The sequence below is a fragment of the Urocitellus parryii genome, chromosome 15, assembly GCF_045843805.1.
Source record: "Urocitellus parryii isolate mUroPar1 chromosome 15, mUroPar1.hap1, whole genome shotgun sequence".
NCBI classification, from domain to species: domain Eukaryota; kingdom Metazoa; phylum Chordata; class Mammalia; order Rodentia; family Sciuridae; genus Urocitellus; species Urocitellus parryii.
Genome location: NC_135545.1, coordinates 13,057,733 through 13,073,728, shown reverse-complemented (window position 1 = coordinate 13,073,728; position 15,996 = coordinate 13,057,733). Strand labels below are relative to the sequence as shown.

Genomic DNA, 15,996 nt, shown 5'->3' with positions numbered 1-15,996 from the left:
CACTAGAGTCATGGCAGAGTGGGTGGGTGGGGGGAGAGAGGGAGGAGTGGGCAGGGTGTGTGTGTGTGTGTGTGTGTGTGTGTGTGTGTGTACCCATGTGTAAGGCCTGCAGGGCCCAGATGGGCTGGGAGGGAGACCTGGGAAGGACTGTCTCATTCCTTTGCTCCCTCTGCCTCTCTTCTCTTTCCCTGGGGGAGACAGAAGGCAACCGGACAGGCATGCACCCAAGCTGATGGGGGATGACCTTGTACCCTCAGGCCTTTTGGGGCCTTTGACCTTGCACTTCAGCAAGAGGCCAGGCTTCCTGAAGCAGGGGTGCTGGGCCCACATCCAGTCTGGCCAGTTCACTTAGGTCAGGGACCTCCCTGTGAGAACGTTACCCCAGCTTCCCTCTTTCCTCTCTGGTGCCCACCAGGTTGGTCTGTCTGTCTGTCTTTTCCTGGTGGCATCTTGCCACATCTCTACCTGTCCCTCTCTGAGTTCTCCTGCCCTGACTCCCTCTGGCCCTCTGCCTCCTTCTCTTTTTCATTGTCTAAAACTCTATTTCTCTGTCTCTGGCACCCCCTCCTCCAATTCTTTTATTGTCCTTCCCCATTCTCTCATTCTCTGGCTCTTTCTCTTTGTCCATGTCTCTCTGGGTCTTTGTCAATGATTCCCTCCTGAGGTCTCTGTTTATTTTTTGTCTTTGGTCCTGTGTCTATGAGTATGTCTATTTATCTCTCACACTAGGTCTTTGTTTCTTCACATATGTCTGTCTCTCTCTCTGGCATCTTACATCCTTAGTGTGTGTGTGTGTGTGTGTGTGTGTGTGTGTGTGTGTGTGGTGTGTTGGAAATAGAACTCAGGGTCCTTGTGCTAGACAAGCACTCTTCCTCAGCCCCTGTCTCTGAGTATCTCTTGCTCTGTCTCAAGACCTGTTATCCCTGGGCCTCTGTCTATCTATCAGTCTATCTCTGTCTCTATCACTTTCTCTGCGACGTCCATCTCTTCCTCTCTCCCTCTCTTTCGTCTCTCTCTGGTCCTGTCCCTGGCTCTATCCCACTAATGTTTCTTTGCCTTTTCCCACGTTCCCACCTTGGTCTCTTCTTTCCCTCTCTGCCATGCCCCTACCCAACCTGCTGCCCTTGTGGTCCCGCTGCCGGTGCCTCCCTCTATCTGGGCCTCTCCCCAGCCCTTCTCTCCCCATCCCCAGGAGCCAAGAAAACCAGCTACGGGCTCAGCAGTGGATGCAGAAGCTCCATGACCAGCTTGGGCTGCAGCACTTCCTCCGAGACTGCCACGAGGTAGGACCTCTAGCTGTGCTGGGGACAGTGATGCCCCCTTTCAAAGGGAGAGAAGTGCTCCCAGGGAGAGATGGGGGGCGGGGACGCCCCGTCTAAGTGGGTCGCAGTGCGATGTTCACTATCTGCCGCCAGGAGGCGCGCGGAGCTGGGGCGCAATGCGCATGCTCCACAGATCCCAGCCCGCCTACGCGGGCTCTGGGGTGGAGAAAGGGAGGGGCCCCAGGCGCCCCTGGCAACGGCGCGCGTCCGCGACAACGGGTCCCGCGGGGACGAGCGCTGATCTCACTTTTCTCTCCAGAGATCTGTGAGAAATGCTCTGCTCCAGGAGAGGGGCAGAGTGGGGTGAGAGTAGGGGTTGGAGCCTCTGGAGTTCGGGAGTGGACCAGCTGCCAAAGCACTTCTGTGATAGATGGTCCTGAACAATGCCTTAGCCCCTTTAAAGGTCTCCAGGAATCAAGCTCTTTCTCCTTAGGGATGATCTACACACACACACACACACACACACACACACACACACACACACACACACGGATGGGCCCAAATCAGAGACGGTCCAAACTCCCTTTCCCGGTGGAGACTGTTCAGGAGCCTCGCTGCTTTCCCCTCCTTCCCATAGACACCGTTCAGGACTCCAGCCACATCAGATGGCCCACTAACCATTTTCTTAACTCCACGAAAAGAGGTGGGCCTGCCCCCCAATTCCTCTATCTATGGGACCCAGGATCATCTCCTCCCCATGATGACCCAGGAGCCAAGTTTCCTCCAACCAAAGATGGTTCAGGAACCAGATCCCTGCCCTCTTCCCACCCCCAACTAAAGACGGTTTGACCCTCTCCATGTTGAACCCCCCCATGGGAGATTATTCTCCCCAGAAATGAAAGAGACTAGTGCCTCCACGCCCCTCCCCCATAGCCGAGGGAGGCCAGGATTGAAGCCCTTAGAGCGGAGTCCAGGAATCCATGTTCCCTCTCCTTCCCACTGGAGACTGTTCTGAAGTATCATAAGAGATGTTCCAGGTCGCCCTCCCATTCCCTACCCCCATATGGTGGCCAGAAACCTGAGCCTCATCCCATTAGAGATGGTTCGGGAGGCCCCTCCAGCTGCTATTCAGAGTCCCCACCCTCACAAGGCTGAGATAGTCCGGGACTCGAGCCCCCCTCCCGCCATTAGTCCAAGAGGCCCCCCTCGCCATGAGATTATTCTGGACCATGGAGCAATGATCTGAGATGGTGCAGAAGTCCCCCCAACCCGAATTTCGGAGAGGGTGAAGATTCCTCCTCCACCCCCAACCCGGGCCTCGCAAAGAGGCGGGCAAGGAGGCAGGCAGGGGGCGCGCGCGGGCGGGCGCGCTGCCGCGGCGCGGGGGCGAAGGAGGGGGCGCGCGTCCGCCGGAGGCTCAGCTGTCGCCGCCGCCGCAGCCGCCGCCGCCGCCGTCGCAGTGGAGGGGCGAGTGCCCGCCCGCCCGCCGCAGGGACGCCCCGCCAACGCCTCCGCAGCTTCAGGTCTCGGGGGCGCGAGGGCAGGGGGCTGGAGCGCGCCCCCGCCGAGATGGGCGGGGGAGGGGGGCTCAGGGCGCGTGCCCGCCCGCCGGGGCCGCGGGAGGGAGGGACGGGGGCGGCGCGGGGGCGGGCCAGGCCGACGCCCGGACCCCCGCCCTGGGGGAGGGGCAAGGACGCCGGGAGCTGTCCGCGGTGCTGGTGCTGGTGCTGGCAGGACTGAGGGTCCGGACCCCAGGGGAGGGAAAAGGAACAGGGGGACTTCCAAGGCTACTCCCAGGGTAGTCTGGATTTGCCCTGGGGATCCAGGGGGTTTCAGAGTCTGTAGGGTGCACTTCTCCGAGTAATGAGGGGGGCCTGGTATTTGCCCTGGAGTTGGGGGATTCTCTGTCTTTGGGGACTTGCATTCCTGGTTCCGTCGGGGTTTGTCAGCCTTGGATGTTGGGGGCTAGTCACTTTTGCGGAGCTCTTCTTTGGGCTATGAAAGTCTTGGATTTGCTCCAGGTCTGAGGGGCTCTGATTTGGAGGGCTTTTCCTTGGTTGTTGGGGAATCAGACTTTGCCTTTGGTGATGAGAGGGGGCAATTGCTTTGGGGGGATTTACCTTGAGGACGGGGTACTAGCTCCCTTAGCGGCTTTGCCGTCACTGTGGGCTGTGGTTGCCAATGGACTTTTCCTTGCCTGTTGGGAACCTGTGAATTGAGTTCGGGAATTCAGCATTTAATTTGGAGTGTGTGTGTGTGGTGTGTGTGTGTGGTGTGTGTGTGTGTTTTATATGAGTGTGAAGCTGTCCCGGACCCCTGGGGAGCCCTGTGCCCAGGATATGAGGTGGGGTTTGGACCGCTTGGGGTTTGTCCTTGGCTATGACTGCATTTGCCTCCCTAGACTGCTGAGCTGGAGTCTGTTTTTTTTTTTTTTTTCCAAGAGGGAGGAGGAGTATCTTGTGACTGGAGGGGGGAGGAGAAGAGGGAGGAGCCAACTGCCCCAGGTGCCAGGTTTGGTCATGAGTGGGGAGGTTCTAGCTTGGGGAACAAGTTTTTCCTTGATAGGAAGTAGGTTCAGAAAGCAGCACTGTGATTGGTCTTGTAGGTAGTGACAAGAACCACTCTCAGTGCTTGCATTTTGGATGATGGGTTTTGTTGGTGGACAGGAGGACTAGAACTAGCTCTAGGTTTGGGTTGGTTGTCTTAGGAGGTTTGATTTGATCATACTGGGGAGTTCAGGACTAGATTTGGGGGTAAGCAGGTTCAGGGATCTGGAAGGCATCCTTGTCACTCACATTTGGGGAACTGGCTTAGATTAGAAGCATGAACTGGTCATGGTTTGAGGAACTGTAGCCTTAAAATCCCAGGGCTAGATTTGGAGTGCCCTGTATACTCATTAGGGGTACTGGATCTTAATTTTAGGAGATGATCCCACTCCAGCTTGGAAGGCTGGTTTCTTAGGGATCTAGGTTTGGCAATAGTTGGGAGGTTGTTCTGGAAGTTGATCTAGCCATCATGGAGGGCAGAGGCTGGATTCTTCAGTGGGAACTTCAACGGATACTCTCAGAAAGGGGTTGAGGATCTTGAATTGGTTCTCATTAGGGGTGGCTAAGACTGAGTTGAAGGGCCTAATGTTACTCTGGGTGGGGCTGGGGCTGAATGGGAAGTTAGCTAAACTAGGACTGGAGAACTGACCTTGGGGATTGATGTCCCTCCAGTGATAGGAGGCTGACTGACTCAGGAGTCCCACCTGGGGGCTGGTAGGGTAGAGGAATGCTGCCCCCAGAACAGGAGAGCCACAGGGTTTTGTGTTTGGGGGCCTCCCCTTCATCTTACTCCCAAGAAGAGCTTAAGTCCCCCCCGCCCCCCGGCCCGCAACATAAAGGCTCACTTGCCAAGGTTTTTCCACTTCTTCCTCCTCCCCCCACTCCCTACCCCTAGCACCCCAGGACCTGGACATGGGACTTCCTGAAGGGGAGGGGGGACTGGGCCCGGGTGGCAGGGAGGGGGACCAGCTTAGCCCTCCTACCCCCCTGCCTAGCTGGATGGCTGGATCCATGAGAAGATGCTGATGGCGCGAGATGGTTCTCGAGAAGATGGCCACAAGCTGCACAAGCGATGGCTCCGGCACCAGGCGTTCATGGCCGAGCTGGCTCAGAATAAGGAGTGGCTGGAGAAGATCGAGAGGGTGAGGAGGCCAGGGGCTTCTCTGTCCACATGCTGGAGGCCTCCAGGGAGCTCATGAATCACTTCCTACATTCTCTACTGCTGTCCTTCTGGCCTCAGTACCCCTGAACTGGCTCAAGCCCGCCTCCTGTCTGCTCCTAGCTTTTTGACTTGAAGTGATTCATGTAACCTCTTCAAGCCTCAGTTTGCCTATCTATAAAATGGCCAGATCTCTTCTAAATGGTGCTTATAGCATCCTTTTTGTTAACTCTTTTACCCATTCTCATGACCTCCTCCACCAGACTTCCTTCCACACCACTTGGGGTATCTAAGATAGAAGGTTGAAGCATGCCTGGGAAGTGAGCTTTGAGTTCTGTATCCATGCTTCTGTCCCTAACTCCCTGCCTCCCTTTCTCCCCCCATTATCTCCCTGTATCCCCTTACCCTACTCCGCATTTTCCTGTCCCTCCCCATCACCTGCCCTTTTCTCCTCTCCTTCTGCTGTCTGCTTACCTGGGGCAGGAGGGCCAGCAACTGATGCAGGAGAAGCCGGAGTTGGCGGCCTCCGTGCGGAAGAAGCTGGGTGAAATCCGGCAGTGCTGGGCAGAGCTGGAGAGTACCACCCAGGCCAAGGCCCGGCAGCTCTTCGAAGCCAGCAAGGCCGACCAGCTGGTGCAGAGCTTCGCGGAGCTGGACAAGAAGCTCCTTCACATGGAAAGCCAGCTCCAAGATGTGGACCCCGGTGGGGACCTGGCTACGGTCAACAGCCAGCTCAAGAAATTGCAGGTATGGACAGGCTGCCCAGCTGGGGGCTCCGTGCACCACTGTGGGGTAGGCAGAGGTCAAACCCTGCCTGAGAGACTTCAAACTGAGGGGATTAAATGCAGGAGTCTATTTCAAATGTGTGGATGGGGCTGGAAGAGCAGAAAGGGAGTACCTAGGTGATCCAGCTAATAGGAACTGTGGGAAGCATCCACCCCCCACCTGGGCCTGGGGCACAAGGGAAAGAGGGGCCATTGAGAGCCAAGAAGTGGTGGGAGAATAACCAGCACAATGAAGGTGTCTCAGGATCCTGGCCCTATTTCAAGAGTGGAGAAACAAAGGTCCAGAGGTGGGGGAGTGGCTTTGCCCAGGGTCATGTAACATAGTCAAGAGCTTCCTCACTTGTAAGCCTATGGGCTGAGTCCCCACTGACCCCTCCCAGCAATCCTAGGAGACTGATACTATTATTAGCCCTATTTTACCAATGGGGAAACAGGCACAGAAGGTGAAATGTTTGGCCCTGTGACAGTCACAGCTTGGTAGCTGGTTGATGCCCAGGGCACGATGGTCTGATGTGGAATATGGCTTGAAGTGTGAATATAGGTGTTGCTTCTCCCTCCCGAAGTGTGCTGGCTCCTGTCTTTATATGCCAGGAGCAATGCCTGACTGTGGCCAAGGAGAGACCGAGGACCTGAGAGGGGGCTGTCCTTGCCTAGGGTAGTAGTGGCAGAGCGCTGATTCCAATCCTGGTCTCTCAGTTCTTTGCTGTGCTTTCTGGATGTGACTCTGCACTGTTCAGCTAGAAGCACTTGGCATAGAGTATACCCAAAGAAGAGAAAAGAAAAAACCTCAAGTGTGTGCTCATAATCCCAGTGACTTGGGAGTCTGAGGCAGGAGGATCACAAGTTTGAGGCCAGCCTGGGCAATTTCGCAAAATCTTGTCTCAAAATAAAAAAGTAGAAGGGCTGAATTAGCTCAGTGGTGGAATGCCACTGGGCTCAATCTTCCTCCCATAAAAAAGAAAAAAGAACACAAATAGACTGATAATAAAAGCAGAAGTCACTGATTAGTATTTATTTATTCATTTATGCATCAAATATTTATTAGGCACCCACTGGTGTTGGAATACAGCAGGAGATAAATTGGATGAAAGGTCACTGACTTCACAGGGCTCATGTCCTGGTGAGGAAGACGGGCAAAGAAGCACAGAGAAAAACAGATCTCAATGTGGTGGCCCTTGAGGTCAGGACTTGATACACTGAGGCTCTCACATCTTTATCTCCTCCTTTAGACACTTAAGAGTTAGCAGATCTTCAAAGAGCCCTTGTTTGTGTGGATTAGACCTATTGATATTTACCAGGTGAAGAGTGAAAACAGAAATGTTTCAATTATTGATTCACTTTAAACAATTTAAAATCCATCACATTAACCCCAATGGCCCTCTTTCATAGACGAGAACTTTATTTTCCAAAAAAAAAAAAAAAAGATAGTGAGAAGATTGGCATTTCTATGTTGGCAACTCGCAAGTCCGGAATAGAAGAGCCAGCCTCTCCGACCCGCTCCAAGGCCCAGTCCATTGATACCGCCTGGGTCCTCTGGTCTCTGAGAAACCCCACTGTATCCTCGTGAGAGAATGAGAATGCTACAATCCAGTGACACTTTTTCAGTTATCCTCAGGTACCCTTGAGAAAGCCACAGCACAGAAAGGATCCATGACTAGCCCAAGGTCACACAGCTACCAAGTGACCATTCAGTACCATGCTTAGTTCCCGTCCATGTTCTCCCCTGATACTCCCAGACCACAGTGCGAAACTGGAGTGACCCTCTTACTGGTCTCAGAAATCAATCATATGGAGGTGCAGACTCCACTGGCTGGATAGGCAGCGGACACACAGGGGCAACTCAGACACAAGTCTGCTCTGAGGGAATGTTCTAGAATGTTGGCAGAGGTGAGAGTGGCCAGTGGCCTAGGTGGTCAGACAGGAGCGTGCCACCAGAAAAAGCTGCCAAAGGCCACAGGACAAGAGCCTGCACGGAGGAGGCAGACAGACTGGGTTTCCAGTCTCAGCTCCGGCATGTGCTCTCTCCTTCCCTGAGCCTCATCTGCCACCCTAAGATGGACTGTATCGCTGGCACGGTGGCGTGTGCCGTAATCCCAGCAGCTCAGGAGGCTGAGGCAGGAGGATCACGAGTTCAAAGCCAGCCTCAGCAAAAGCCAGGTGCTTAGCGACTCAGTGAGACCCTGTCTCTAAATAAAATACAAAAAAAGTTCAGTGGTTGAGTGTCCCCTAGTTCAATCCCTGGTACCAAAAAAGGACTGTACCTGTGTGAGGCTCCCCCGGTCAGATGAGATCGTGCATAGAAAGGACACAGTACAGCGCCAAGGTGCTCTGCACAGGCAGAGCAGCCAGGAGCCTTGACCTCCCTGTGAGAAGGAAGGGAAGGACTAGGAAGAAGACAGCCACCAAGACAGAAGCTGGGACCCTTAGTCAGGCAGAGCAGCCAGCCCATGGTGCCACCTCAGGGAAAAGCCGGGAAATAATATCCCACTTGACTCTCCTCTTTCTTTCCTATCTCTTGCTGGACTCTCCTGAGTTTCATCTTTTTTTTTTTTTTTTTTTTTTTTTTTTTTTTTTTTTGCTACCTGGGATTGAAATCAGGGCGTTTAACCACTGAGCCACATCCCCAGCCCTTTCTTTTTGTATTTTATTTAGAGACAGGGTCTTTCTGAGTTGCTTAGCACCTTGCTTTTGCTGAGGCTGACTTTGAACTTGAGATCCTCCTGCCTCAGCCTCCCGAGCCTCTGGGATTACAGGTGTGCGTCACCACGCCCGGTTGAAAATTCTTAGTGCTATTTGAACGAGGGATCCTGCATTTTCAATTTGCACTGGACCCTGCAACTGCTGTAGCCAATCCGGAGTCCAACCTACCTGGAGGCCAGAGCCAGGAGCCAGTCCATGCCTTGCAAATAGTGGAATCGTCTCTTCCCCTCCCCCTACCCCAGGGCAGAGAGCAATGTGGAAAGCTAGACTGCAGGTCAAAATGGGCAAAGAAAGACATCTGACAACCATTATCTCTAGGGTTATTGCTTATTTTGCCACGATCACTAACTCTCCTCCAGCAGCATATGATAGTGGCTGCAGGCACACATTCAGGACTCAGGCAGGCCTGTGTTTGACTGGGCTCCAACCCTGTCAGTGTGATGCTGAGCAAGTGACTGCCTCTCTCTCTGAGCCTCAGGCCCTTCCTCTGATTAGTGACAAGGACCCCAGTGCTAACCCACCCTTTGACACTAGAACTGTGGTGGACGGTACCATATCACAGTCAAGGGCATAAATGCTGTCCTGAGGTCAAGCCCTGACTGTGGGACTCACCAACTGCATGGCCTGGAGACATTACTTATCTTTGTGCCTCAGTTTCTTCTTCAATCAAATGGACACACTCATAAAGGTCATGACCTCCTATGTACCTTGCGAAGATGAAAATGCAGAATATAGAGTTTCAGAATTGCAGCCCCAGCAAGTCTAACTGAGATTCAGTGTGTGCAGAGGTCTTTGAGGTTAATTGCCTTCAACCCGAGGGTATGACATTGCTACATGGTATCCAGAAGTTACTCCAGTTCCTCATCTCCCCACCTTTGCTTTGGTTCTATTTATGTGATTCTTGGTTACTGTGTTTGTGCTCAGATCCCATGTAGGGCATTACCCCTTCTCCATGCCCACGTCCTCTGCCAACTGAGGCTCTCCCCCACCCCCATTGTGCAGGCGCTCCGGATTCCTCCACCCTGGCCAAGCTTGGTATCATCAGACTTTTTAGATTCTTCTGGGTGTGAGGGTGGGCAGTGACAATTCACTGTGGCCTGTGCATCTGCGTATTTTTCAGGGCTGGTGAACTTGGGAATCCTTGTCCCTCTTTTTGGCCACTTAGGTTTTAGGAAGGGGATTTAAGGTCTCTGGTTTCAGCCAGAGTGTACTCTGGGGATGGGAGCATTGTCCCAACCAAACCCAGCACCCCATGAGATGGGGTCCTCATTGTCCAAAGAAGATGGGACAAAGGACTGACTGACAGCAGTCACAGCCATGGGGGCCCGAGGCAGTTCCAGCACAGGACTCCCGGGCTTTTTCCCCAGCAGAGGGAGCCCAAGGCAGAGAGTGACCCAGTGGGCCACTGGCCCCAGATGGAGCCCAGCTGGGCTTTGGGAGCTGCACTGGGGAAGGGAGGGGCCTCCTAAAGCCCTGCTGTCCCCTGGGGCCTTCCTGCAGGCCCAGGCACTGGGTGTTTGCAGGAGGGAGGGTCTTGGCCGTCCAGCTTGGCCCGTGTCCCAGCTCCCCACTCAGTCTGTCCTTCTGCCTCCCTCTCGTTGTCTCTTCCTTCCATTCTGCTTTCTCAGGCTCTTCTGTCTCATTTCATTTGAATTCTCTGTCTCTACCCACCTCCCTTGATCCTCTTTTATTATTTTTGGGCTTCCCCTTGTCCCCTCAGCCACTGCAGCAGGGACCCTGCCTTCCAGGTCCAGGCCATGTGACCCAGAATCCTCTCTCAGGGGCCCCTGCCCAACTGTCCTTTCCTGGTTGTGGGACCAGATGGTGGAGCCCCAAGTCCTGCTTCCCAGCCCTCAGGGGCCGGCCACCTGGTCTGGCTCAGCCAAAGACTCCTGCTTGGAGGGCTGGGGGCCGGTCTCCTGCCACATGAGGGGCACCAGCAGGAAAATTCACTGGAGGTTCTGAGGCTGCTGGGCGGAGTCTCTGGAGACCCTGGCCACGCCCACCTCCACCCTACCTAAGGCTCTTTCTCTGGCCAAGGAAACCCCCTCTGTCCCCTTTTCCTTCTCTGTCCCACTTTCTATGTCCAGCTCAGTGTCTTGATCCAGGGCTTGAATCTCCATTCCCCTACTGTGTGATCCAGGGCACTGACCACACTTCTATGAGCCACACTGCCCAGTTATAGAGAAGCTTGGGTTTTGTGATCTGATGGTCCTGGGTTTAAATTTTGACTCTGGTAGTTTCTACTCTGGGCCAGCTGCTCTCTGAGCCTTGGTCTCTTCAACTGGAAACTGGGAAGGCAGCAAGGTGGGCCCAAGTAGGAATAAGGTTGACCTGGGGGTCAGGGCTTGCTGTGTCCTACCTATGGGGTCCCTTCCACCTGAGGCTGTCCATTTTGAACACCTATTTAATATGCGTCTTTTTTTTTTTCAAACATGGGTAAAAGATTCAGAAGCACAACGGTCATTAAAAATACACAGAAATGTTCAGCTTCCTTTGCCACTAAGGATAATGCAAATTAAAATAAGTAAGCAAGAATCTCACCTTTCCGATTCTGTTGTGTTTTTAAAACTTCGATGTCTTTTCAAAAAATGAATACAAAGCTTATATTATATATACCATATAACCATAAAGTGCAAGTTTTAAAGCTCACAATTCAGTGGTCTGTGGTAGATTCACAAAGTTGTGCGACCCTCGCCACTAGCAATTCCAGAACATTTCATCATCCCCCAAAGAAACCCGTATCCATTAGCAATCACTGCCCATCTTCCTCCCTCCCAATATCATTTGTATCTATATGGATTTGCCTATTCTAGACATTTCACATAAATGGAACCAAACAATATATGGTCCTTCATGCCTGACTTCTTTCACTTTACAAAATGTTTTCAAGGGTCATCCATGTTGTAGGATGAATCACTAATTCCTGGTTCCTCTGATTTTATTTCTTATTTTTACTGTTTTTTGTGGTGCCTTCTCTCAGTGTTGTGGTGAGAAGCTCAAACAGAAGGATATTACATAAAAAGTAAGACATCCTCCATATGCAGTTCTACTCCTCAGGGGTTTATTGGCTTTTAAAACTTTCTTCTCTATCCTTCTAGAAATATTCCATGCATGTGCGTGTACACATACACACACACACACACACACACACACACATACACACACACACACGGTGTGTATCCCATACTAGAACTTGCCTTTCTTTTTTTTAATATTTTGTTTATTTAGTTGGACCCAATCAATATCTTTATTTTATTTTTATGTGGTGCTGAGAATCGAACCCAGGGCCTCGCATGTGCTAGGCAAGCGCTCTGCCTCTGAGCTACAACCCCAGCCCAAACTTGCCATTCTTACTTCACAAAATATCCTGGACATCCTTCCTTGTTCCAAATTTTATCTTCTTAAAATTTTTATTGGTGCTTAATAATTATACTGAATAGTGGGTTTCATTGTGGCCTATGTACATAACATAATGTAGTCAATTTAATTCCCCGGACCCTGTTCTTTTAAACTGTTGCATAATATTCCACAGGGTGGTTTGACAATCTCCTCTCCTCTCTCCTTCCTCCCTCCCCTCCCCTTTTCTCCCCTCCCCTCCTTTCTCTTCTCCTCCCTTCTCCTCTCCTCCTCTTCTTCCTCTCTCTCCTTCTCCCTCTCCGGCTCCCTCTCTCTCATGTGTGATGCTGGGGATGGAACCCAGGGCCTCACACATGCTAGGCAAGTGCTGTACCTCCATCCTGACAGTCTGTCTAACCAGCTTTCTGTTCAGAGACCTTTGGGCTGTTCCAACCTTCTGCAGCAAGCATTCCTGTCCATACATATTTGATCCCATGTGCAAGTAAGTGTTTCTGTATAAAATGATCCTTAAAGTAAAATCTCTAGACCAAAAGGATATGCATTTTATTTTTTTGATCAATATTGCCAAATATTCTCCTGAAAAGACAGTGGCCACACCTGTTGGTTGAGAGCTGTCTTCTCCCCACATGTTCACCATCATTAGACACAAGCTTTTCATCTCTGCCAATCTGAGAGGTGGGATCCTGGCTTGTGATTTTTTTTCGAATTTTTAAATATGTCTTAATTAGTTATACATGACATTAGGATGCACTTATGCACTTTGATATATCGTGCATAGATGGGGTATAATTTCTCATTTTTCTGATTGTACGTGTTGTAGAATCACATCAATCATACAGTCATATATGTACTTAAGAAAATAATGTCTCTTTCATTCTACTATCCTTCCTATCCCCACATCCCCACCCCTCCCCTCCCTTCACTTCCCTCTACCTAATCTAAGGTAACTCCATTCTTCCCAACACCCCCCACCCTTTATTGTGAATTAGCATCCACCTATCAGAGAAAGCATTTGGCCTTTGGTTTTTGGGGATTGGCTTATTTTGCTTAACATGATGTTCCCCAGCTCCACCCATTTACTGGCAAATGCCATAATTTCATTCTTCTTTAACGCTGAGTAATATTCTATTGAATATATATACCACATTTTCTTTATCCCTTCATCCATTGAAGGACACCTAGGTTGGTTCTGTAGTTTAGCTGTTGTTATTATTTTTATTAGCATTTTCCTTAATAGTGGGGGTTGAGTGTCTTTTTGTGTATTAAGTGACCATTGTATTATGAATCTTATACTCATGTTTGCAGGAAAAAAAAGGATACACATTGAATAGGTGTTCAAAATATGTAGCATTAAAAGAAATGTAGCATCTTTTGCAGAAGTAGAAAAGTATCAGTCCCTGGAATTAGCCCATCTCAAGTCAGGAGGCCACTTGCTGGAGGGTTTTCTTCTAATGAAAAATTGGAGCTTATAACCATGAAATCTCAGACCATATTTAAGTTTCCTGAGTTCTAATATATTGTACTGTTTCTATTCATCACTGTGATGATTTTTTGTGAAGGAGATCCTAAGATGACTGTTCCTTTTTCCACTTCTGCATCTTGTATTTGCACCTTTTAAATTTCCATCTTGTGTGGTTTTGATGTGTTCTAAAGTCTGATTTTTTTTAACCCATTTTTATTTCCTTATGAATTGTGAACTCTATCAGCTGGGACTCTCGGGTGGATTGATCATTTAAATTATAGCCTCAGGAATCTCTTCACTTCTGAGCCCCACTTTTGTGTGTTGGGCTCTTTCTCTCTCAGGGGGTCTCTTCCCTCCGGGTGATAAGACGGTCCCTAGTGCCCCAGGCCTCCATCCTCTCAGCTTAGGGGAGGAAAGAGGACCTTGGCTGTGATGCACAATTTTCCCAGCAGAAGTGGGAAGACTTTCCATTGCCTCTTCTGAGGTCACCTGCCCAGCTATGTCAGTCTGATGGCCAGAGTGATTCCATGTTCTCACTGGCCGGGCCTGAGTCACATGACTGTCCTTGGACCACAGGGTTCCCTCAGCCCCTAAGGAAGCTGGTAGAGTTTTCTTTGGCCCTGTTTAGGTATTCCTGCCCCAATCCTGGGGGGCCAGGGGGAGTTCATTGTCCCTATTGGCCCCACTTGGGCCACAGTGGGACTCCAGATTCTAATGGCTCCTCAGGACCTGAGAGTAGGATCCCAGGCGCCGGGAAGGAGGGACTTCATGTTGGACAAGCCAAGCCAACAGCTGAACACTACAGAACCTTGGAGTAAAAGTCCTGCCTTGCTTCCTGAGTTTTGGTTTACAGTCATTTCTTGTAATCTGTTACCACTTAATTTTATTATGATTTTGTTTTCTTCTCTAGACTTCTTTCATCTGTTTAGAATCACATAATATGTAAATCTATTCTTTTTGGCAAAATGTCTTACTAACTTCGAAGTCTTCAGTAAAATACAAAAAAATTAAAAGCTCATGAATAGTTAGATGCAGCGGCACGCCTCAGTAACCCCAGCAACTCAGGAAGCTAATATTCACCTCCAAATCCCATACTCCAAAAGGAACCCTAGTTATTATTTTGTGTACATCTTCCTAGATCTTTATCTATGTATTTACAAATGTGCCTGTGTTTTATTTATTTTCATGTTTAATTTGATTTTTTTTTGAGAATTTCAATATTTATTTTTTAGTTTTTTCGGTGGACACAACATCTTTGTTGGTATGTGGTGCTGAGGATCGAACCCGGGCCGCACGCGTGCCAGGCAAGCGCGCTACCGCTTGAGCCACATCCCCAGCCCTAATTTGAATTTTTTAATAAATAAATTTTCATGCTTCAGACATCAAAAACCGTACAAAAAAAATCCTACATGAATTTTTTTTCTATCCCCGTTATCTTTTCACTAGGTTCTTATGCCCCCATGATAGGTACCATCTGTTATTAATTTCTTGTTTACTCCAGGGAATTTTTATGCATGCGCAATTCACTACAAATTTATATCATATGGAGGATCTAAATTGTTCTTTCCTATTCACAGTAACTCTTCTTATTTATTCCTTACTCATGAAGATTTGTTTAACCATTTAACTCTTCTTTTTTTAATATTTGTTTTTAGTTGTAGACAGACACAATACCTTTATTTTACTTATTTTTTTAATGTGGTACTGAGGTTGGAACCTAGTGCCTCCCACATACTAGGGGAGTGCTCTACTCCTGAGCCACAACCCCAGCTTTAACCATTTCACTCTTGATGGGCATTGAGGTTGTTTCTAGTTTTTTCCCCTATTATAAACTTCACGATGGTGAAATCCTTGGATACACATCTTTGTGCATATGTGCCAGTATTTCTTTAGATAGATTCATAGAAGTGGAAGTGCAAGTGTTGGTCAGTTGTATGCATATATTACATTTTGATAGGACCTGCCAATTTGTCTTCCAAAAAAGCTCTGCCAATTTATACTACCACCCACGGTGGCAGGGCATGCTCTTCTCCCTGCATCTTTGCCAACACTAGATATTATCTGTTTTTTTACAGTTTTGCCAGTCTGATGAGTACAAGAGGATATCTTGTTTTAATTTTCTTTTTCCTGATGACTGGAGACACTGGGCATCTTTTCACATGTGTGTTCCCTGTTTGCATCTGATGCTTATTTTTTTAAACATTTAAAAAAATTTTTTAGTTGTAGATGGACATACATTTATTTTACTTAATGATTTTTATGTGGTGCTGAGGATCGAATCCAGTGCTTTCTGTGTGCTAGGCAAGCGCTCTACCACTGAGCCACAACCCCAGCCCTGGTGCCTATTTCTCTTTTGTCCCATCTTTTTTTCTTTGCTGATGTCCCACTTTGAATAAATCATAATAGAGGCCTATTGTGTGCCAGGCACTGTTCTGGGCACTCAGAAATGCAGCAGTGAATGTGACACAACCCCTGTCTTCAGGGAGGTCACATTCTAGAAGCAGGAGAGCATTAAAAACTCATGAGTAGCTAGATGCAGCAGCCCATCTAAGTAATCCCAGCAACTCAGGAGGCTAAGGCAAGAGGATTGCAAGTTTGAGGCCAGCCTCAACAACTTTGTGGGACCCTTAGCAACTTAGTGAGACCCTATCTCAAAATAAAAAAGGTCTGGGGTGTATGTAGCTCAATAGTAAAGTGCTCCTGAGTTAAATCCCCACTAATG

The 15,996-nt window shown here is 49.5% G+C and overlaps 1 protein-coding gene across 2 annotated transcripts in view; it reads left to right on the top strand.

Annotated features, from left to right (window-relative positions):
- The window catches only part of Sptbn4 (spectrin beta, non-erythrocytic 4), a 72,417-nt gene that overhangs the window by 37,394 nt on the left and 19,027 nt on the right, over positions 1–15,996 (top strand). For both annotated transcript variants that reach the window (XM_026411539.2, XM_026411540.2), the window contains exons 17-19: positions 1,193–1,283; positions 4,804–4,950; positions 5,451–5,714. In XM_026411539.2, the coding sequence (XP_026267324.2) occupies positions 1,193–1,283; positions 4,804–4,950; positions 5,451–5,714 (502 nt within the window). The remainder of the gene's footprint in view (positions 1–1,192; positions 1,284–4,803; positions 4,951–5,450; positions 5,715–15,996) is intronic.